General features: G+C 37.9%; 1 protein-coding gene across 6 annotated transcripts; it reads left to right on the forward strand.

Annotated features, from left to right (window-relative positions):
- Window positions 1-1,480: 1,480 nt before the first annotated feature.
- LOC107801507 (uncharacterized) lies at window positions 1,481-20,639 on the forward strand. 6 transcript variants are annotated; one of them, XM_075234327.1, is made up of 12 exons: window positions 7,312-7,495; window positions 7,968-8,124; window positions 8,198-8,262; window positions 8,394-8,549; window positions 10,068-10,507; window positions 12,179-12,364; window positions 12,773-12,880; window positions 13,736-13,939; window positions 14,013-15,883; window positions 16,170-17,113; window positions 18,470-18,639; window positions 20,128-20,639. In XM_075234327.1, exons 4-10 carry the CDS (start codon window positions 8,474-8,476, stop codon window positions 16,726-16,728), a joined length of 3,444 nt encoding a protein of 1,147 aa, XP_075090428.1. In that variant the 5' UTR covers window positions 7,312-7,495; window positions 7,968-8,124; window positions 8,198-8,262; window positions 8,394-8,473; the 3' UTR covers window positions 16,729-17,113; window positions 18,470-18,639; window positions 20,128-20,639. The 6 variants fall into 6 exon arrangements, with proteins under 6 accessions (XP_075090426.1, XP_075090425.1, XP_075090427.1 ...); XM_075234323.1 differs by lacking the exon at window positions 7,312-7,495 and having other exon boundaries at window positions 8,007-8,124; window positions 10,056-10,507; XM_075234325.1 differs by lacking the exons at window positions 7,312-7,495; window positions 7,968-8,124; window positions 8,198-8,262 and adding an exon at window positions 1,481-1,598 and having other exon boundaries at window positions 10,056-10,507.
- The last annotated feature ends 1,630 nt before the right edge of the window (window positions 20,640-22,269 follow it).

A 22,269-nucleotide genomic window follows, 5' to 3' on the forward strand; every position in this document is an offset into this window, starting at 1 on the left:
GTAGAGCTCATGACTTCATATTTACCTATTTCTGGGGAATTTACTTTGTATTAATAGTATTTGGTTGTATTGAGGTTTCAAAATTATGCTATTTCTATAAATTTCTGTTGTTTTGGCTCTTTATTATTATGTTTCGGCTTGCCTAGCCGGTGTGTTAGGCTCCATCACGACGGTTGGTATTTTGGGTCGTGACAAGTTAGTATTAGGACCCTAGGTTCATTGGTATTACGAGTCATAAGGAAGTTTAGTAGAGTCTGGCATATTGGTACAGAGACGTCTATACTTATCTTCGGGAGGCTACCGAACTGTTAGGAGACTTCACTATCTTGCATTCTTGTCGTTTGGGTTTGTTATTTCTGATGTTTTAAACTTGACACTTCTATTCTCTCATAGATGGTGAGGACACGTGCGACCAGGTCAGGCGGACGGCCACCAGTACCACCAGTTTGAGGCGTAGGAGGCCAGGCCGGCGCGGTTGCGAACACCTAATTTTTTACCACACCCAAATTCTATACTATTTTAGTGTAAATATTTCTTTTAGCTCTAATATTGATATTTTAAACTTTTATCTTACTCTTAATAGATTTTATTTGAAAACAATTAAATTTAAAACTACAAAAATATCCACATTCTTAAAGTATAAGTTTTATTTCTATTTACAAGAAAACAAATTTACAAAAAAAATAGTTTCTTTTAATTAGAATTTTAATTAGTTATGGTATCTTTTCTTAGTATTATTTAAAGTACATATATATATATATATAGCTTTGTATATATATATATATAGCTTTGTATTTTACATTTTTTTTCCTTCATTTTAAAAAAAGAAAAAGAAAAGTAAAAGTCATTTTTTTAAAAAACTAACGAAAAGAAAAAGAAAAAAAGAGAGTAACAAATTGAGCAATTTAAAGATTTCTCCTATAGCCCTTCCCCTCAATCCCTCACGTCCCCAACTCCCTCACAATAAACTCCCCACTATTCTAGCCCCATTTCCCCACTCCCTCGCGTCAAAGTCCCAAACCCCATATCCCTTATTATCCTTTTTAAATTCTTTTGCACGGGGAAAGGCATCAATTTTTCTTCTATTTAAAGAAAAGAACAAGATTGAGAAAGGGAGGGAGTCCAATATTTTAAGGAGGAGCTGCTTTTTTTTCTCCATAAATCCAGCCATAGAAACAGTTCCAAACGGCCTCTGTAAATCAGTCCCTCAACCATCATTAAAGCAGTAGTTTCAACCATGAAAAACGAAGTGAAACTCCATTAACACCACCCCAAAACAGCAGCTCAAATCGCTGCTAACTCCACCGCAAAACAGTCAGAAAACAACCCCAAAGAACCTTACTCTTGGCTCCAAAACGCAGCCGTGAAACGCCAGTTAAACCAATCATAAACCTCATTTAAAATTCCAGCCAAACACCTGAAATTTCAGTGTCCAACCACCATCCAAACCCAGCCGAAACAGTAAAGCTTTCAGTCGAGGTCGCCGGCGAGTTTCCGTTCGTGGTATCCGGGTGACGGGTTTGTTCGTTTCAACTTCATCGCTGTGTTCTTCTTATAAACTAGTTGGAAGATCTTTGATATTTTGAAAGTTATAAAAGGTCCAGTTCTTCTTCATTGTTTTACTCTTCTCACGTTTTTTTCTTCTTATTTCTATACGTTGTTTCGTTTTGTTTTGGGTTGAAAGCATGTTAGCCAGACTAATTTCCTTTTCATTAGTTTTTGTCTTTATTTAATATAATTTAAATGTTTAAAACTTTTCATGTGGTTGGATCCAATTTAATTCTTTAAGAATAAGTCATTTTTGATTGTTGAGAATAGATAGGCAGAGAGATTCGGGAGATATAGGAAATTTTGGGGTCAAAATTAGTGAATAAACAAATTGGGCCAATAAGCTGAAATGTTGCCAAGCCCATTCCCTTGAATAAATATCCACATGATAGCCCAATTGTACCTAATAAATAAAACTCTATCACCCCCTAACTAAGTAAAAAGCGCAACGTTAGCATGATTATAAGCACACTTCAAACAATTCAGTTGTCATGGCTATGTATACGTTTGCGTGACATAGTTACAATTTCTAAAATTAAAGGCAAGGTATGCGTTCGCGCGACTTTGGCAAAATAATTTTAATAATAATTGAGTGTTATTAATTATGTACATGTATGCGTGGCATGATTCTTGACACGCCAAACAAAACGAATACACGTACGCGCGATTCGTTTCAAGATAATTTCATAATTACAAAATAATCAAGCAATTAAAAGCGGTTTAAGGCAAAAGGGCATAAAGTTCTCATAAATACAAAATATCTGAATTAGGTATAATTGTTGAGCAACTGTGCTAAAACCACGGAACTCGGGAATGTCTCATACCTTCTCCCGTGTTAGCAAAATTTCTTACCCGGTCTTCTGTGTTTCGCAGACTTAAACAAAGTCAATTTTCCTTGATTTGGGATTCAAAATAAATGGCGACTTGGGACGCCATAAATAATTATTCCAAGTGACGACTCTTAAAATTAAATAAATAATCCCTTTTCAAATAATGTACTTTAATTGGAAAAACTCCTTTGGCCCATTCCTCGAGAAAAAAAGAGGTATGACAGTGGTAGAGGCCGGGGTGTGGCTCGTATTACATCCAGAGCAGCACCTGTGGAGCCACCAGTTGCACCAGGTTAGGAGCAAGTACTAGATGTGGGTGAGCCGGTGGGACCAGCTCAGGCACCAGCAGTGCCCATTGTGATTCCTGGCCTTTAGGAGGCCTTAACCCAGATTATGACTGTGTGTATGAGTCTTACTCATGCAGTCTCAGTTCTAGTTGCACCAACTACTTCACAGGCCGGAGGAGGTGTCCAGACTCCTGCTGCTCGTACTCCAGGGCAGCTTACTCAAGGACTCCAGATAACGGGTGTATTGCCAGTTCAGCCGTTGCTGCCGCTAGGGCCAAGGTTGGTCCCCATATGAGTGATGAGGAGCAAAAAAAGAATGGAGCGGTTTGGGAGGCTTAAGCCTTTAGAATTCAGTGGAGCAGAGTCAAAAGATGCTCAGTATTTTATAGACCGGTGTTAGTGGATTCTTCGCATATCCGGTATTTTGGACACCAGTAGGGTTTCATTCACTACTTTTCAGCTGACCGGGGTAGCCTACCGATGATGGTAGACTTATGAGTTAAGTAGGCCAATCGATGCAACGCCACTTATATTTCATGTGTTCTCATTTCTCTTCTTAAATAAGTTTGTCCTACAGACTCGCAAATAGGAGTTGCGTAGGCAATTTGAGCAGCTACGCCAGGAGGGTATGTCAGTGACTCAGTATGAGATGAGTTTTCAGCATTGGCTCATCACGTGATATGGTTGGTTCCTACTGAAAGGGAGAATATTAGGAGGTTCATTGATGGTCTCAACTATGATTACAATTCATTATGGCTCGTGAGGTTGCGACGGGTGCGAGGTTTGACGAGGCTGTCGATATTGCTAGACGCTTAGAGTTGGTTCACAGGCGGGAGCGTGAGGAGTGGGAGGCCAAGATGTCTCGTAGTTTAGGTGATTTCAGTAGTGCCTCATATGGATGTCAGTCCCATTACAGTAGAGGTCGTTCTTCTAGACCCGTTCAGGAAGCTTGCAATGTTCCACGTGTTTCTTTAGTTAGCCATAATTCCTACAATGCCCGCCCAGCTCAGTTATCATTCAGTGCGTTGCTGGCATAGAGTTCTTACCATGCTTCATATGCAAAGGGTTCCACGAGCATCTATTCAAATCCTCAAGGTCAGTGGCTTCGCCAGAGAAGGGATTATTTTGAGTGCGGGGACTTGAGTCATCTCAAGAGGGATTGCCTCAGACTGTTGGGTAGATTTCCACAATAGAGTTCTCAACCTATGATTCCAGCACCAGTAACTATACCACCGCACATCTAGCTCGGGGTGTGTTCATTCAGCTCGAGGCCGCCCTAGAGGGGGAGGTTGATCAGGTGGTGGTTAGGGCCGTTGCTACGCATTTCCAGTCATGCCATAGGCAATTGCTTCCGATGTTGTGATCACATATATTATTTTAGTATGTCATAGGGATGCTTTAGTATTGTTTGATCCTGTTTCCACTTATTCATATGTATCATCATACTTTGCTCATTATTTGGATATGCCCCGTGAATCCTTGGTTATGCATGTTCATGTATCTACAACGGTGGGTGATTTTATTGTTGTGGACCGTGTGTATCGGTCGTGTGTGGTGACTATTGGAGGATTAGAGACGAGAATTAATCTTTTACTGCTTAGCATGGTTGATTTTGACATGATTTTAGGCATGGATTGGTTGTCACCATGTCACGTTATTCTGGATTGTCATGATAAAATTGTGACTTCACGATGCCGGGATTGCCTAGGGTTGAGTGGAGAGGTTCTCTGGACTATGTTTCCAGTAGAGTGATTTCATATTTGAAGGCCCAATAGATGGTTGGGAAGGGATGTCTGGCATATTTAGCCTTTGTGAGGGATGTTGGTGCTGATACTCCTACCATGAGTCTATTCCGGTAGTGAGAAATTTTCAAGATGTGTTTCCTGCAGACCTGTCGGGCATGCCATCCGACAGGGACATTGATTTTGGTATTGATCTAGTGTTGGGCACTCGGCCCATCTCTATTCCACCGTATCGCATGGCACCAGCAGAGCTGAAGGAATTGAAAGAATAACTTCTAGAGGTACTTGATAAGGGATTCATTAGGCCTAATATGTCACCTAAGGGTGCACCTGTTCTATTTGTGAAGAGGAAAGATGGTACTATGCAGATGTATATTGATTACAAGTAGTTGAACAAAGTTACAATTAAGAACAAGTATCTTTTACCACGTATTGATGACTTATTTGACCAGCTCCAGGGTGCTAGAGTGTTCTATAAGATTGATTTGAGGTCTGGGTATCGCCAGTTGTAGATTTGGAATTCTGATATTTTGAAGACGACATTCAGGACCCGCTATGGTCACTATCAGTTTCTTGTGATGTCGTTTGGGCTGATCAATGCCCCAGCAACCTTCATGCATTTGATGAATATTGTATTCCATCAATATCTTGATTCTTTTGTCATAGTATTCATTGATGATATATTGGTGTACTCATGCAGCCAGAAGGAGCATGAGCAACGTCTGAGGATTGTACGCCAAACTTTGAGGGAGAAGAAGCTATATGCTAAATACTCCAAGTGTGAGTTCTGGATTGACTTGGTGGCATTCTTGGTCCACGTGGTGTCTAGTGAGGGGATCAAGGTATATCCGAAGAAGATTGAGGCATTTCAAAGTTGGCCTAGACCGTCTTCAACTACAGAGATTCGGAGTTTCTTGGGTTTGGCAGGTTACTATCGCCATTTTGTATAGGGTTTCTCGTCCATTGCTGCACCTTTGACTAGATTGACCCAGAATGGTGCCTTATTCAGGTGGTTTGATGAGTGTGAGGAGAAATTTCAGAAGCTCAAGACTACCCTAACGACAACTCCAGTTCTAGTTTGCCTTCAGCATCGGGTTCATATATGGTTTATTGTGATGCTTCTCGGATTGCTATTAGGTGTGTCTTGATGCAGGGGTTAGGGTGATTGCTTATGCTTCGCACCAGTTAAAGACCCATGAGAAGAATTACCCCGTTCATGATTTAAAGTCGGCAGCCATTATTCATGCATTAAAGATTTGGAGGCATTATCTCTACGACGTGTCTTGTGAGGTATTTACAGATCATCGGAGTCTACAACACTTGTTTAAGTAGAAGGATCTAAATGTGAAGCAGCGGGGATGGTTTGAGCTGTTAAAAGACTATAATATCACAATTTGTATCATCTTGAGAAGGTCAATATGGTGGCCGGTGCCTTGAGTAGAAAGGCGGAGAGTATGGGTAGCCTTGCATATATTTCAGTTGGTGAGAGACCGCTAGTATTGGATGTTCATGCCTTGGCCAATTAATTCGTGAGGTTAGATGTTTCAGAGCCTGCCTAAGTTCTTGCTTGCGTGATTTCTCTCTCTTCTTTGTATGAGCGCATCAGAGAGCGTCAGTATGACGACCCCCATTTGCTTGTCCTTAAGGACACGGTGCAACACAGTGATGCCAAGGAGGCTTCTGTTGGAGATGTTGGGGTGTTGAGGATGCAGGGTCGGATTTCTGTGCCCAATGTAGATTGGTTGCGCGAGTTGATTCTTGAGGAGACCCACAGTTCGCGGTATTCCATTCACCCAGGTGCCGTGAAGATGTATCAGGACTTGAGGCAGCATTATTGGTGGAGAAGAATGAAGAAAGATATAGTAGAGTATGTGGCTCAGCGCTTAAACTGTCAACATGTTAAGTATGAGCATCAGAGGCCAGGCGGATTGCTTTAGAGACTTGAGATTCTCGAGTGGTTTTGAAGTATTTTTTTAATGTGTTGTACTTCTGTTTTCTATATTCTATGTATTTATGTTGTCTTCTGGTATTTAGCTAATTACTTTTTTTATTCTTATTATGTAGCCTATTATCAATGGTATTAGTTGATTTAATCTTTCATCATGGTGGAGATTGGATTAGAAAGCAATAAGTGGTGTATTCAAGCAATGATGTGCATACTAAGAAAGGTTATGACACTACATCTATGATGCTCGTCCTCGTATACTACACCGTCAATTAGCAATGTCGTCTTTTTACGGGGTTTCTCTTTTGCGATTCCATTTTAAATGAAAATTGGGGACTATCACAACGATTTAGATACGAAAGAGAACGGAGGAGTGGGATTTGGAGAGATAGTGGGCATTTTTATTTAAACAGATTTCTACACCTGATAAAAATAGAATAGTAACATATTAATGTAGTGTAGCTTTTGGAGATCAGCTTCAAAGCTCTCTCCTAATAGTTTGCAGTTAAAATAGATTAATCACATATCATATGAATCTTCTTCTTTGCCGGCGGAAAGAATTTATATCAGTTGGGGAAGAAGAAAAGAAGCAAAATTAGAAAATGTCTACAAATCACCATTATGTCCATGGGTAAAGGGTCAAACCGGGTTGGACTTAAGAAACGTGTAGGTTTAATTTGAATACAAAATAATACATAGCGCAAGTTTATAAAGTGCCATATGGCTATTTTTGTAGTGCCAAATTGACAAGGTTTGGTCCGTTAGTTATAAGGGTATATTCGAACCCAAACAAAACGTTAAGGACATATATAGATCAAAAGATTAACGAAGGGTACTTGGGTGCTATTTTCAATACGCCAAGGATAATTTTGGCCATTTTTCGTTTTCTTTTTCTTATTTGTTTCCAATTTTCCCATTTCTTCTAACGCTATTCTATTTCCTACCAGTGATCTAATTAGAGCGAAAAACACATTAAAAGATCTTTCTCCCTCCATTCGTTCAAAGGAGTTTAAGTGGAACCTCCGAAGATTCAATTGATTTCCTGTTTTAACTACATAGAAGCGTGAGAGTTGACTCTTCATCCATACTGAAACAAATGGATTTATTTGCCTAGATTATCAATCTCAGATCAAGAGGTTTTTGGTGGGTATTCCGTACTTGGTTGCATATTCAGTTATCTTTACATTATTTCTAATTTGGGTATGCCTCAGCTTTTCTATTCGGTTGAGTGTACTGTGATTGAAGGGAGAAGAAAGTTTGAATTATACATGCAAGAACCCGTTTTTTCTTCATCTTTTGGTAATCTAGTAAATAAAGATTCCAAATTTCTTAAAGTTGGGTTAAGATTCTTGATGGATCTCGTTTAATTTGACTGCAATTTTCAAGATTCCATTTGTTCTTTCCATGAAATGGCGTGACAGAAAAAAAATGTCATGTTCTTATCGTCCAGTGAATGAAGATTCAAGTTTTTTTAATATTGAGTAAAAATATTTGACGGGATCGTTTACTTTGGCTATAATTTTCAAGTATGTATCGAAACTATGGTGGAGCGAAACATAAAACGAAATTAGAATTTTTTTAAATAATGTAAAAAAATAATATTATTTTATCATAGAAATCAGATATGGACATTGATGTGTCATCCACCTTAGCCAAGTGAGCATCAGGCAGATTTTGGAGGTGTTTATAATATCAATTTTGAACAAGTTCAAGTATTCACTTGAAAATTCGTCAAGTAAAGGGACCGAAATGTCAAATCGGTAAAAATACAGGTATCTATTAGGCAATTCTGCCTTTTTTGTTTTGCCAAAGTTTGGCAAATACTAATCCTTGTAATTTGTAAAGTGTTTCCACTCCCTCCTCTCTTTCGACGGAGCAAACTGGAGTTTGTAAGTCCCAGTTTTGAAAAGGTATAGACAAAATTTTCCCCTCTCTTCTGATGCATGTTGTCTCTCTTTCCGATTTTATACAAGTTACAATATTTTTCTCTCTACTCTTATCTCTCTTCGACTTTACAAAGCTACTGTTTTTCCTATTGCAGTGCTAATACTGATTGAGTTCAGACAAATTTTGTTCCCTCTCAAGCTCATTGTCCTCTAGAGACGATAAAAGACTATAAGAATGGAGAGAACTACATCGGCTTGTGCGATGCAGTGGAGCATTGACCTTGAAAAGGGCCTCCGTTCTAATAAACCTGGTGAGTAAGAATTTTGCACTTACATAATTTTGTTAATTAAAGTAAGAGTTCGTTCTGCTTAGTTGAATAAAAGTAGCTTTTAAGCACCAAGTGGTGCAAATTACTTTTTAAGTGTTAGTAGGTGATTTTATTAAAAAATGGTGACGTCTTAGGATATAAATATTAGAAGCTTAAAATAAGGAGTTCGATGTGTGTTCTTAAAACTGTTTAACACTAAAAGGTGCTTATTATTATGAAAATCTTAATCCTAAAGTTATAGTTTTGCGATAAGTTATGCTGTCTTGATTTCCATGAAAATATTGTATCCCAGGCATATAATTATAGACTTTTGAAAATAATTAATATCCTGGGTAATCCTAGTTGAAGTATATGTTTATGCTATTGCAATATAGAAAATCTCTCTGCTTTACAATTTAATCTTCTTAAATACAGTTGAATTGCACAATTCACTGATTTTGGAGGACGACAAAACTTTAAACCACTATCACACAGAAAAAAGTATAATATAAAGCCTACTTTGTCCAAATGTATGCCTAAATTAAAAATTATAACACAAAATGAGTCTAAAATTCGAAGATAAGAGCACGTTAAAATACAATATATTAGTTGATTTATCTCCACCATTCGATCAATTTAGGATACGATATAACGTAATGCAATGGATATGCAAATCCATTTGAGTCTTGCAGTTGTCATTAGGGAGCCTTGCAAATTTCATATCTAATATCGACACAATTAAAAATCTGTTTCAAACTGGATGTTTGGTCAAATGACAAGATGATATTTGTAGATAATGGTAATACTTATTGTAAGGGATGGAATTAGACAAGGTGGGTTGCTCTGATGGTAAGCACCCTCCACTTCCAACCAAGAGGTTGTGAGTTCGAGTCACCCCAAGGGCAAGGTGGGGAGTTCTTGGAGGGAAGGATGCCGAGGGTCTATTGGAAACAACCTCTCTACCCCAGGGTAGGGGTAAGGTCTGCGTACACACTACCCTCCCCAGACCCCACTAGTGGGATTATACTGTTTTGTTGTTGTTGTTTGTAAGGGATGGAATTATCACTTACGTGTTGGCCTTTGAAGAGAAAGAAAACTACAGCTTCTCCGGAACAGAAAAACAAAAATAAATAAGAGTGTGAAATGAAGGGTATTTTGGAGATTATAAGAAAATTCAAGGGATAACATAGTAAAATAATTGGTCAAACTCAAAGAGCTTGTAAACTGAAAAGCATAAGTGAGGGGTGAACAACTTATGGCTTCTTTTGGCTTAAAAACACCTTTGGTGTTTACCAAACACCAAAATAAGCCAAAAAGTGCTTAACCCAAACACCCTTTTTTTCGTTTTCTATAAGAACGTCTTTTGCTCTTACAATTTTCAATGATGATTCCAGTTTGATTGTCAATGTCTCTTAAATGTTGTGAAGAATCATTGTTTGGTTTAATCCATTTTGCAATAACTTAATCGTTTCTGAGTGATACTTGTGTATTCTTTCTCATGATTGTTAGGTAAATCTGCAGAAGCCATACTAGATATTGGGCCAAAACTTGAGTGGTGGAGTAGAGAGTCAAATCTTAGTGCTGCTGAGTACAAAGTATTCGGCTTAATTCCTGGGGAGGATAAGCTATTTGCAAATAGTATCCTCCTTAGGCTTGCAGATGCATTTAAGTCAGGGGACAAACATATGAAGCTTTGCATTGTGAAGATTTTCTTGTCCGAGCTCAAGCAGAGGAGGCGATTGAGGAGCAAGGGGAGAAAAGATAAGGGGATCCTTTCGAAGGATAAATTAGATAGCTATAGAGAACTTCTAAGTAGAATAAAGATAGTATTCGACACTGGAGACATTGAAGAGAGAGCATTGGCTTTAGCTCTATTTGGTTGCTGGGCTCATATTGCAAAAGATAGTACTGATGTAAGATACCTCATCCTTTCAAGCTTGGTGTCTATGCATGTTCCAGAGGTAAGACGTGCTCATATTACTCAGCACTACATATTATTTTGACATTATTTACCTGATATTCATATTATTTATATGTGCATAATATTGGCATGAGATGAGTTTAGATGGAGTAACGTGGTCAGCGATTCATATAGCCGACCCCACCTTGTTTGGGACTAAGGCATAGTTGTTGTTGTTGTATTAGCCCAATATTGCTGACTGTTTTTTCCCAGTAAACTACTTTACAGTCCATATGGGGCTTGTACAAGAGAATTTCATCACAACAGATTATCCACTGCTTGTTAAGATTCAGTTTAGGGAAGACTTTATTAAGGTGTAGGAGTACAAGATGTTTCACCCTGTCCATAACACGTTTGGTTGGAAAATCTGCTTGCTCTGCCATGCTTCCCAGTTCCCAATACACAATTATAGGGATGATTTGGAGCAAGTGTGCTGAAGAGAATTGTAGGATATGAATGATCAAGATTTTCCGCCATTTTACCCCAAATAGGTTTCAGAATAGTTTCCAGATTTTGGCAGCTAGCTCGCCAGTCATAACTAAGTTCTCCATGGTACTGTGGAACGTGTACCACGCTCACGCATGATGCCAAAAAATCTGAAATCTGAATGGTACCATGTATAACTTTACAAAATGCTCCACATGAAAAAGTAGACTTTGGGAGGAAGCACCTTGTTCCAAATCTGGTTCTAGGTGTCGAGAAATAAATCAAAACTTCTTCTCAATCTGTGAGGCAGTCCTCTCAAATTTTCTTCTGGGAAAAATATAAAATTAAGTCTCCCTCTATGTACCGTGGACCTTCTGAATTTTCCGCCGAGGCTCTAGTCTGCTCCCTTAGAGCTAACTCCTTCTAGCTGTGCATTTGTGATAAATGCAACTATGCAAGTAACACAAACTGGAGAGTTTTATATTCAGAGTGTTTTAGCTGAATACTCGCATGTTGTTTGTTTGATCTTCAATGATCTGATAGTCAAAATAGGAGTCCAAAAATATTCACAGTTTCCCGTTTATGTTATGAAAACAATGGCAAAACCAAGTTCTTTCCTAAATCCTTCAATCTTGTCTTTACTAACCAAAGGCTCTTAAGACAGACAAAAGATAGGTGATTAGTAGATCTAAAAAAATTTAAGTCTTGAAAAAGCATTAGGGATTTAATCCCTTTAACCGCATTATGGATGGATCATTGGGCAACTGCAAGAATTTTATGTTTGGAATTGTTTTTTATGCCCCTGGGAAAGGTCTGATCATCTTACCTCCTATGAAAAATTATGCTCCGAGACGATAATCTCCCTCTAGCAATTAAACTAACTGTGGAAGTTTCAGCATGATCAAAATTCTAAGGGGCAAAAGGAGTTAATCAAGCATTTGGCGATCTCATTCTCTATGGACCCTCCCATGGTTCCTTTCTTCGCTATCGTCCCCACTGCCTTCCTCATCTGTCTGATATTCCTAATCAATGTGAAAGGGGTATCACTCTGATCATTGTCTCCTTTGTCCATAGAGAACTTTGCCTTTTCATTTTGTCGCCAATACTTGATCATCTTATTTTGCGTTGCTATTCTTTTTGTTTTTAGTCCAGAGATTGAGGTAACACTAACTACATATTGTTTCTGTTTGCGTCTAACTTTTGGCATGAATGATAACTGATACAATCGTTTTGCATCTATCTACAGGCAAAGGCTTCTTTGTTTGCAGCTGGATGCTTTTCTGAATTGGCGAACGACTTTGCTTATGTATTTCTGGAAATGCTTGGAGGTCTGTTGATGTCATCTGAAACATCAAGGGTTATAAGGTTAGCAGGAGGACGAGCTTTTGCTAAAATGTGGTGCTCACTTTTACTAGCGGATAGAGCTCATAAGGTTCAGTATTTCTCTTCAATATGTGTTTCTTCCACCAAGCACATGCAGGCGTTCTGATTACAACTTTTTGGCGCATTACACAGGCCCCTTATCCTTCTTTCCCTTTTTGTTTTGCTCTAAAAGTGCTTGCTTTTCGAACAAAACATTTTTCAGAAACCATACTGTTAACAGTCATAGAGATGACAACCTTATGCACGGTGAATGCAATGTTTTTCCTTTGTATGCATGAAACGCTAGTTATAATCTATTAATGACTATTGCAATAGTTTCTTGTTGCAACTTACAACTTCAATAAAATAGGTTTTTAACGATACCAGGTACACCTGTATTTTCTAACCACTTGCTTACATGCAGAAGTGAGTTCAAATTTCTATTGCAGCGCTAAAGTGGACCTTTCTCATATTGCAGACTGGTATGAAGCTTATCCTAGAATCTTCAGAAGAAGACTTCTCGTTGGTGATGCTAGTTTCACTTTCCAAAATTGCTTCTAAATGGACATCTTTAATTCCTATACAGGTATATAATTTTACTCATTTATTTTGATTTTCATCGTCTCTAATGCCAACAAACGTACAAATAGAGGCAAGAACTACAAAAATGATAAGGAAAATAAGAAAAGAAATGGAAGCTGAGTGTTGTTTCAAAGTCCTAAATCATTAATGGTAAAGAACTGCAATGATGATAAAGGAAATAGAAAAATAAGATGGAGCCAAATTAATTTTCTTGAAATGAAACTTAAGACCCAAAAAGCACAGAAGAGCAACTACCATATTTTAAGGTTTTATGTAATCTTACAAGATGGATATGTTGGTAAACGGTGTGTATAGCTGGTGTTAGGAATTTATGATATTAATTTGAGGTTAATTATACAATGTCACAAGTCTTGAAAAATGATAAAAATCAGTACATAACCGGAAACGAGAGAAGGTTGCCTAAGATGGTTTCACCATCTCCTATGTGGACCTCCAAATATATCATTTTAGGCATGAAGCTGGTTTTAGAGAAGCTTCTGCCAGAGTAAGCATAAGTGCCAAGTATAGGGGATCTCTAGCTTTAGAGAACCCCTAATTTAAGACCAATTCTTTACCAATATTAGAATGAAATAGGCCTGAATAAAGCACAATGTATAGAGAAGAATCATATTTACTTAGGCTAACTAGCTTGGGATTTAGGTACAGTTGATTGATTGATTTAATATGTAAGGCCATGCGATATTACTATATTAATCATGACTGAGGTGGTCTCTGCAAGCTAGTTGAATCATAGACTATATAATATCGAAATCAGGGACATCTATTGTACTTTCTACTTGATTTTTTGCATATTTATTACTGGATTTTGGTAACAGATGAAATTACTTTTCTTTACCAGATGGAACTACTTTTCTTATTTATGGCAAAGGACAGAGGTTTGAGCCTGCAAGCTTTGGCATTAAAATGCCTCCATTTCATTTTAGCCAAAGGAATTTATCACTTCCATGCTAGTTCAAATGTGACTCTAAAGTTGTTTGGTGTCATAAATCAGTCTGATTTTCCACCAGCTTTACAGTTTGAAGCTCTAAGAGCTTTATACAAGGTATTTCTTTCGTTCTGTCAAATTTATGGTGTTGGCATCACACACCTACTGTTTACGTTCTCTTACTTTGCAGATGCCGCTGCCCAACCTGGAGACAATTCCATGCACAGAGATCCTCACTAGTTTCTCCAAGTTCTTACAAATTGTTGAGTTCAAACTACATTCTTCAATTATCTCAGAGAGGATTTTATCTGTTCATGTATTAGCTAGTATTTTTGACAAGCTTTTGGGAATACCGAAAGATGCAGCTGGTGGAATTGTTTCAATTGTTGCATCTCGCATGATTACTTTCACCATCGATCGTATCTCCCAACTAATAAAGTTAGTGGTTGATAATCCTCATCCAAACAAAGAGGCGGAGCAGGAGGTAAAGAGTTTACTCTTTATTTTAGTTAATCTGGTCGAAAGACATCGAGATCTCTCTGGTATTGTACTGGATAAGATCTGTATAGTTATCGAACATCTGGTCCGCATGCTCAATGAAGTTACCAGCATGGAGAATTCAGGCTCAGAAGATCATCATATGACAGAGCTCGACAAAGAGAACCATGCATCTACTGCATCGAGAGTTTTGGTTTGTTTATCCCAGATTCTGATAACTTGCTTTGAAATGCTGGAAGTTTCCACTGCTGGTGCCACCCAAGTCTTTAACAGAATGGAGCATTTGGTTGAGCATGTGCACCGGTGCAGCTTACTTCCTGTTTACATCCGCCTAATATATCACCTTTTATTGCACTTCCATGCTGGATATCACTGTATGTGGCTGAAGATAGGGGAAGATACGGTTTCTAATAGAAATTTTCGTCTATCTCGTTGTAGTTCTCTCTCAGCTGATAGTTCCCTATCCCAGAATGAAAGTTTCATTAATGACTGTGTGAAGGAAATTTTGGATAAAAAAGACTATTGGTCGTCTTATAAGCTTGGAAAATATGCGGCATGTCATGGTGCATGGTTGGTAGCTGCTTACATATTTGGGGATCTAATTCCTATGGTTCGATCTGATATCTGTTGTTTGTGGTTGAAATCCTTATCCCATCTTTCAGAATTAGAAAGGCAAGTCCAGTTGTTCAGGCTCACTCTTTCTGGAAATACTGCCGGGGAAACTACGACAGTTAATCAAATTGAAAATGTTGTCGGGGCCTCCAACAAACTTTGTTCTTTAGAGGAAGCTTTTGGTACCTCTGTTTCTGGTCGTGCTTTTAGTTTCCAGAGATGGTTTATTACTATAAGATCAAAGGTTGTTGGAACGGTAGCAGACGTACTCAAATTATTGAGAACAAATTCGTTTTCAGAAGAAGCATCCAGAAGTACTGAACGACTAGGGGAAAGGATTTTGGTTCAACAGTCGGAATCTTCACAAGGACTCAGCTCTTTGTTGCAATTGCTTGCCCACGCTTCTTCTCAGCTCATGAGGCTAGCAAGAGAATTTGATCTCTTAGGAGCGTCATTCATTGGCATGGACAGAAAAAGTATGAAGATAGTTTCTGATCTTGGATTAGGTTGTTCACTATTAGCCTTTAGTACTGGATTAACATGTCGTTTTGTTAGTTCCCATGGTAAACAAGATTGTAGTATTTATGGTCTTGAAACCTCAGAGGAGCAATTTCATACTCTGCTGGTTCATGACTTATTAAGGAGACTGGGCTATATAGACTTAGAGACTAGCAAAAATTTACGGCAGCTTTTGGATTTCCGTCGAAGTTCTAGGAGCTGTTCCATGCAAGAATTCCAAAATGAAATTTCTTCCACTAGTGTTGAAGCAAGAGATGTTGCTAAACTTTGTAGATATTCTGTTCAGAGATTTCTTAGTTTGCAAGCGAGTACTGTACATGCCAATACTGGTATATCCCAAATTCCCCGTGATGCTTTGCAGTTGCTGTTCAACATTATTTTCTTGTGGATACAGATCCCTTTCCGGACTCCCAAACACTTTTTTCGATTGAGGTAACTGAAGTTCCCTACGTGGACTTTGCAATCAATAAGAGGATCTGGAGCTATTATTGGAAATATTTTGATATTCTACTGCTGTTAGTCTGTTTTATATTTCATATGGTAGCCAACTCATGCTCAGATGCCATCGTCCCCTTTTTATCTAAAATTGTCTCGAGTGGGAATATATAGCAACAGATCATCTAACATAATAGTGGATTCTTCTTTAAAATATAATGATTCTTGAGTTTTGCATTCGTTAATTTTGATAGTATTCTAATATTGAACCGTGAAATGGCAGGCCTCCCATTTCTGCTGAGCTTTTCATAACAAATGAAGCTGGTAAAAGGATAGATAATATATCTGTCTTGTCAGGCTTTCAGCTCCCTCTAACTCTGTGCATTCAACTAAGAAATATATTGGCAGATCAGCTGTCTCGGGTGTCGAAGTTGTACTGCATCCTTTGCTCACGAACATCCTTTCAAGTATTTAGTGAAAGCGAGGATAAGAAAGTACCAGAGTCCAGTTGTCAGGCTTGGAAAAGCAATCATATGGTAGACCTTAATGACAAGCTATTGCACTTTACAACAGGGTCTCCCAAGAGGGGTGGATTACATGCTATGGGAAGTGCTGAAGGGACTTCAGTTGTGGATAAATTTGTGTCTTTTGATCCTAATGAGAAAGGGCAAGGATTTGCAACCTGCTTGCTAGATGTTTCTGCATTTCCTGTGGGTTCTTACCAAATCAAATGGCACAGCTGTTGTATAGACAATAATGGTGCTTACTGGAGCCTTACGCCCCTGAACACAGATCAGTTCTTCACTGTACATGAATCTTCTAATATTGGTCCTTTAGTTTAGGTGGAGTACCATAGACGGCAGGTATTTAGTTAAAGCCAGAATGAGTTATTTCTATATATTAGAAGAGCTAGGTTTCGACGTGTGTGCTTCGTGGAATTTAATTCAAACCTGAGGGCAATTTAGTCATTTCAATTACTTAGTTGATATTGCTCCCTGCGGTGGCTTTTGTTTTTGCAGCCAACACATCTTCATTTCTTACTCAGCCGTATCTTATTCCTTCGTTTGTTTCCCTTCTCTTCCGTTTCTCAAAGATATACTCCAATTCATTTTGTTCTTGATGCTCTTTAAATCTGATATGAAACTTGGGGTTAGATAGTAAGGCTTGTGGGAGAAGAGTGCAAGTCAGGAAGGAGAGACTACTTAAAGCTCTTCACCGGAACCAAAGGTAAACTTTCTCTCTTTCCTTTCTTTCCGTCTCAAGTGCTTGCTTTCCTCTATATTTAGTCAGGACTATGCTTTTTTTTTTTAGAATGGTAACAATATATTCATCAGCCTTAAGGAAAAGCTGGGCACCATATTTACAAAGTAGATTAAGCAAAATAGAACCTAGTTCTTCTTACAAGGTTACTACAAGGCTTCTAGAAAATCCATTAGAGATTCAGTATCTTCTACATATTTTCCTTTACACCAAAAATACAAAGATTGTATACAATTCATCTTAATTGTCTGCATAGAGTTACTATTGTCTTCAAAACACCTTGCATTTCTCTCTGTCCATATAGTCCACCATACACAAGCTGGGATGGAGTTCCACCATTTCTTCTGCCTTCCCCTGCCTCCCCCCCTTTTCCAGCATTTCAGAAGCTCAATTGTAGACTCTGGCATGACCCAATTTAGGCCAATCATGCTCAGAAAAATTTGCCAAAGCTGACCAGTCACTTTGCAGTGTAAGAACAGATGGTTATTATTTTCTGCATTCTCCTGACACAAGAAGCATCTTGAGCTTTAGCTGAAATCCCCTTCTTTGTAGTTTTTCATGGATTAAGCATGCTCTTCTAGCCACCAACCAGGAGAAGCATATCACTTTGAAAGGAGCATTAACTTTCCAAATATTTTTCCAAGGCCAGCTTGTATTTTGATGTCCAGTAGAGTTTAAAAGAGTGTATACTGATTTAACTGTGAAGTCCTTTCCATCACTCTTCCATATCATGAAATCTTCATTGTGAGATGTGCCGTTGAAGGCCTCCAAGTCCTTCAGTAACTCAGTAACTCTTATAACCTCCCAATCATTCAACGATCTCCTAAAATATAGATTCCAGCCTTGTAAGCTCCAAGCGTCTTCAATGGAAGCCTCTGGTGCTAGGCTTAAACAGAAAAGATCTGGGAACATATCTTTTAGAGGGGCTTGTCCCAACCAATTGTCATTCCAGAATGAGATTTTTCTCCCCTTACCCACTGTAAACCCCACATTAGCATTAAAAGTAGGCCACTGTGCTGTAATGGATCTCCAAACACTAACTCCATATGCCGTTGTCACAGGCTTGGTGCACCCTTGTCCCTTTTGTCCATATATGTTGATCACCACCTCCTTCCACAAAGCTTGGTTTTCATTGTTGAATCTCCATAGCCATTTCATTAGAAGACTCTTGTTTTGTGTTCTTATGTTTTTAATACCAAGACCACCTTCTGCTTTGCTAGTAGTGACTGCTTTCCAGTTGTAAGTGAAAACTCTTTTTGTCTTTGCTTCCTTGCCATAAGAAATTTTGTCTGAGAGAATCCAACCTCTTTTCCACCTTTGCAGGAATTGGAAAAAGAGACATCACATATGTAGGCAGAGAATCCTGCACAGCATTAGTCAGGACTATGAAGCAGGCTTATTTGGGTTTCTGATTGTGGAATGCATGTGTCTCTGTTGATTATGGTTGGAATCTTTTGGTTGACTGTGTTAGCTAATTTCATCTAAAACAACAGGTCAGGATACTTTAAATATCCAAATTCTAATTTCAAAATTCGATGTAGTTCCATAATCTTCAGAGTATAGAGGATGGATTCTGTACTTAGATTTGGTGGCGATTTCCAAATGTAGAAGGGCTTGCCTGAAACTGTTGAGAAAGTGTATCAGTGAGAAGTTTTGCAAAAGATCCAGGAGAGTAACGTTTGCTAGTGTCATAAAATGTAGGCTTAGGATAGTTGTTGGTGTAGCCATTGCTGCCTATGGAGACGAAAAATAGCGACCTTGACAGGTCACTTGAGAACTCAATTTGCTATAAAAAATCAATTCGCTCAGATAGATGCACGCACTTCCCCTGCAAACACAAATTAAATGCTAGCCCATGGTTAATATAATGGCTATAATTCAAATTGGCATTTTGTGTGTCTACTATAGCAAGTAAGGCCCAAAAGTACTTCGTCAAAGTCTCTAATTCTATATTGACTGTCACTCTTCCAGTCACAATTAGAAGACAATTTACAGGTAATCGGTAATGAAAAGTAAATAATTAATCTAAAGAATAAGGATTGCCTGTACTTCTTTGTCAAAAGTTTAATTTGTATGAGTATAAGTTTTATGCTTTGACAATGTATAATTCTTGATAGCATACAATTATAAATACAGATATGTATTTATTACCATCAGAATAGTATATTAACTGTTGGTATTTAATGTATGAACGATTAGGTGCAAAGCCTACATACTTGCAGCAGCTACTAGAGGATAAAATATAGTACCTAATTAGTTTACCCTATTATGAAGTAAATATGCCAAAAATATACTTATGAATAATGTCATTTACCCGACAGGATCAACAAGAGAGTCTGTAATTACTACAAAGCAAAGTTTGTATAGAACATTTTATTAGGAGCGATAACGATTATATTTTCGCTGGAGAAGTTGGAGACTTATGTGCATTGATATGGACTTTCTTTCACTTAAAATGTTACATCTATTAAAATTTTAATTATCTATAAGCTGGATTAGTAGAATAGTCTTACTGAATGTTCACTTTTGTAACCATGGAATTTTGTCCTAAGTTGTTATATGCCAGGAACATTACCGACATAATTGCACAAAATGAATTTTTTGATCCATATTTGCTGCACTTTTGTCTTTTGATGGGAATGATTGGCATATAAATATGTTGCACACATTAGACGCATCAGATTTTGGAGTTAAAATAATAGTCACTGCACTTTCCAATTAAAAAATTTGTACGGGGATATTATCTGAAAGAGTTCATGCTGAGTCCAAGTCTTAAGATTCATTAGGATATAAGTGTTTTGCTGAGTCCAAGTCATAAGGTTCATTAGGATATAAGTTTTTCCGTATCTCCGCATATTTTCCTTTTCTTAGAGATGGGGAATCAGAATTCGAAGTAAGAGAAATAACTTTTATTTATTGTGCCTGGATACACCTTTTAATGTACAGTCTTACACAATGATAAACCATAACTGGTATTGCAGGTGTCATGCACCTTGTGCTGAATATACAATGTTTGTCCTTGGATATACCATTGATATACAGTCGTACAAAGATCACATGCCTATAATATGTCTGAGAAGATTTACAACGAACAAGGTTCAGTCTTCCACTTTTGAATAATCAAAGAGCAAGCTTGCAACAAGGTAAGCCAATCTAAAAAAGATGCTTCGATTGAATGTTATTTATTGGTTTGGTCGCCACTCGCCAGTGAAAGGTCTTTTGCTACTATTTTGGGTTGCGACTGGATCCACTTTCTGCTGATGTTTCTGGATGCAGTTGAAGCCACTTATGCTGCTGCTTCTTGGATGTTACTACAAACACCTTTAAAGTTGTTCTGGATGCGGTTGGAACTACTTTTGTTGCTCTTTTTCTAGATGCTGTTACAGTCATTTTGTGTTGATGTACTATTAGGTTAGTCCAGCTGGTTACACATCAAACTCTTCAGTACTTTTAACTTCTAAGATCCAAGTCCATTCATTTTTGTTTCCTTCTATATATGCTCTGTGTTCTCTGGCTTTAGTTTCGAGCAGTCTTACTAAAGATACTTAGTATCAAAATCAAACCATAATATCCCTTGAAAACAATTATTGCAACTAGGGGTTGAAAGGGGTATGCTATGCAGCTCTTTTGTGGGTCTGCCATTTTCCCGTCGCTATATCTCTGTACAATAACAGCGTAATCAATCAGCTGGTAAAGAGCTATTGGATTTTGCATTGAAAAGCTCTTCTTGACTGTGTTTTTATGGTAGCATCAAGGTATTCTCGCTATATGAAGTGCGAGTACTTGATAAAAAGTTCTTTTTCATCCACAAAAATGCTAACTTAAAGCAGCAGTTTAGAAAAGTGAAAAATACTAACCTAAAAAAAGCACAAATATCAGTTGATCTCTAAACACTTAAATTCGAAAGCATTTTATTCCTCCACCTCCTTCACTTTATTGTTAGCCTTATTCACCCTTTCTCTGTGTGTCTTTTAGTATTTTCTTATGATAATTTTTTCTCTTGTAAGGTTAAGAGCAACATAGTTAATATTTGTTACTCTTCTCCTCTTGGTAAAAGGTACTATCATGGTTTACTATATGATTGTTGGTCAAATTTCATCCTTCTGCTTCAAGATTGTGAGTATTTGTTAGCTCTAACAAGGAGGTAAGGGTAGTGCAAAAGCTTAAACTTTTTGCTCTTTGTTATTTCCTTCAAGAAAGCTCTTTTACTCCTACATTGTTCTAGCCATTTTGAGATTGAGAGCTTTTGGCTTGATAAAACCAATTAATGGTTTACAAAATTAGTATTTAAAGGCCAGAATTGTGATTTTGATAGATAGGTAAGGCTGAACAAATATAAATAGCAGGTTCCTTTCACACCGTCTCTGGTACTTGTGTCTGTTTGAATTTGCCTGCACATAGATGAGCTATATCTTCCGTTGTCCAAACATTGTTAGATTTGGTGAAACTATTGATCTTATAGAATTAATTGAGTTAAATACTCAGAAAAGGTTCTGATAGTATATTTCGCATGTTCCATTATGCTTTACTCTCTTAAATTACTTTGCCTTTTTGTTTTTTCCAAATTGAATCTGTTGAGATTCATGAAGGCTGCTACCATTTAAATGTGTCCTGTTTTCTTCCACCTTGACACCTTCACTTTGACAGATGTCTATTGTCTTGCTTCTTTGTTTCAGGTGATTTTTGGTTTTAAAAAAAATTAAGAAGAAGGCACTGAGCTTCAGCCGAAAAGTTTGTTTCAGGTGAATAGTTCTCTCAGCTTGTCCGTCAGTCTGTGGATGAAAAACGATACGCAAATTGACACTTGTACCCGATCCCTCTTGAAAGGACTGCCAAAAATGACAAGTAAATTAGGCTCCTCTATCAGATATAATGGAAGTTGGAATACCGTAAAGTCACAATTTCTTTCAAGTACAACTTAGCGTACTGTGGTGTCGTGTCAGTCATCTTTACCAGTAAGAAATGCGCTGACTTTGTAAGTCGGTCTACAATCACCCAAATAGAGTCATGCTTCAAGCGGGTGCGAGGCAAACCTACCACAAAGTCCATATTAATCATCTCCCACTTTCAAAGTTGAATCTCAAAATTTTGAGCCAACCCACCGGGCCTTTGATGCTCAGCTT

The sequence above is a fragment of the Nicotiana tabacum genome, chromosome 17 (genome assembly GCF_000715075.1).
Source record: "Nicotiana tabacum cultivar K326 chromosome 17, ASM71507v2, whole genome shotgun sequence".
In the NCBI taxonomy this organism is placed as follows: domain Eukaryota; kingdom Viridiplantae; phylum Streptophyta; class Magnoliopsida; order Solanales; family Solanaceae; genus Nicotiana; species Nicotiana tabacum.

Coding starts and splice junctions, on each gene's coding strand:
- LOC107801507 (XM_075234325.1), top strand. CDS start 8,474: ATGGAGAGAACTACATCGGCTTGTGCGATGCAGTGGAGCATTGACCTT. Junction 12,365..12,772: donor TAGCGGATAGAGCTCATAAG/GTTCAGTATTTC, acceptor CTCATATTGCAG/ACTGGTATGAAGCTTATCCT. Junction 13,940..14,012: donor CTCTAAGAGCTTTATACAAG/GTATTTCTTTCG, acceptor CTTACTTTGCAG/ATGCCGCTGCCCAACCTGGA.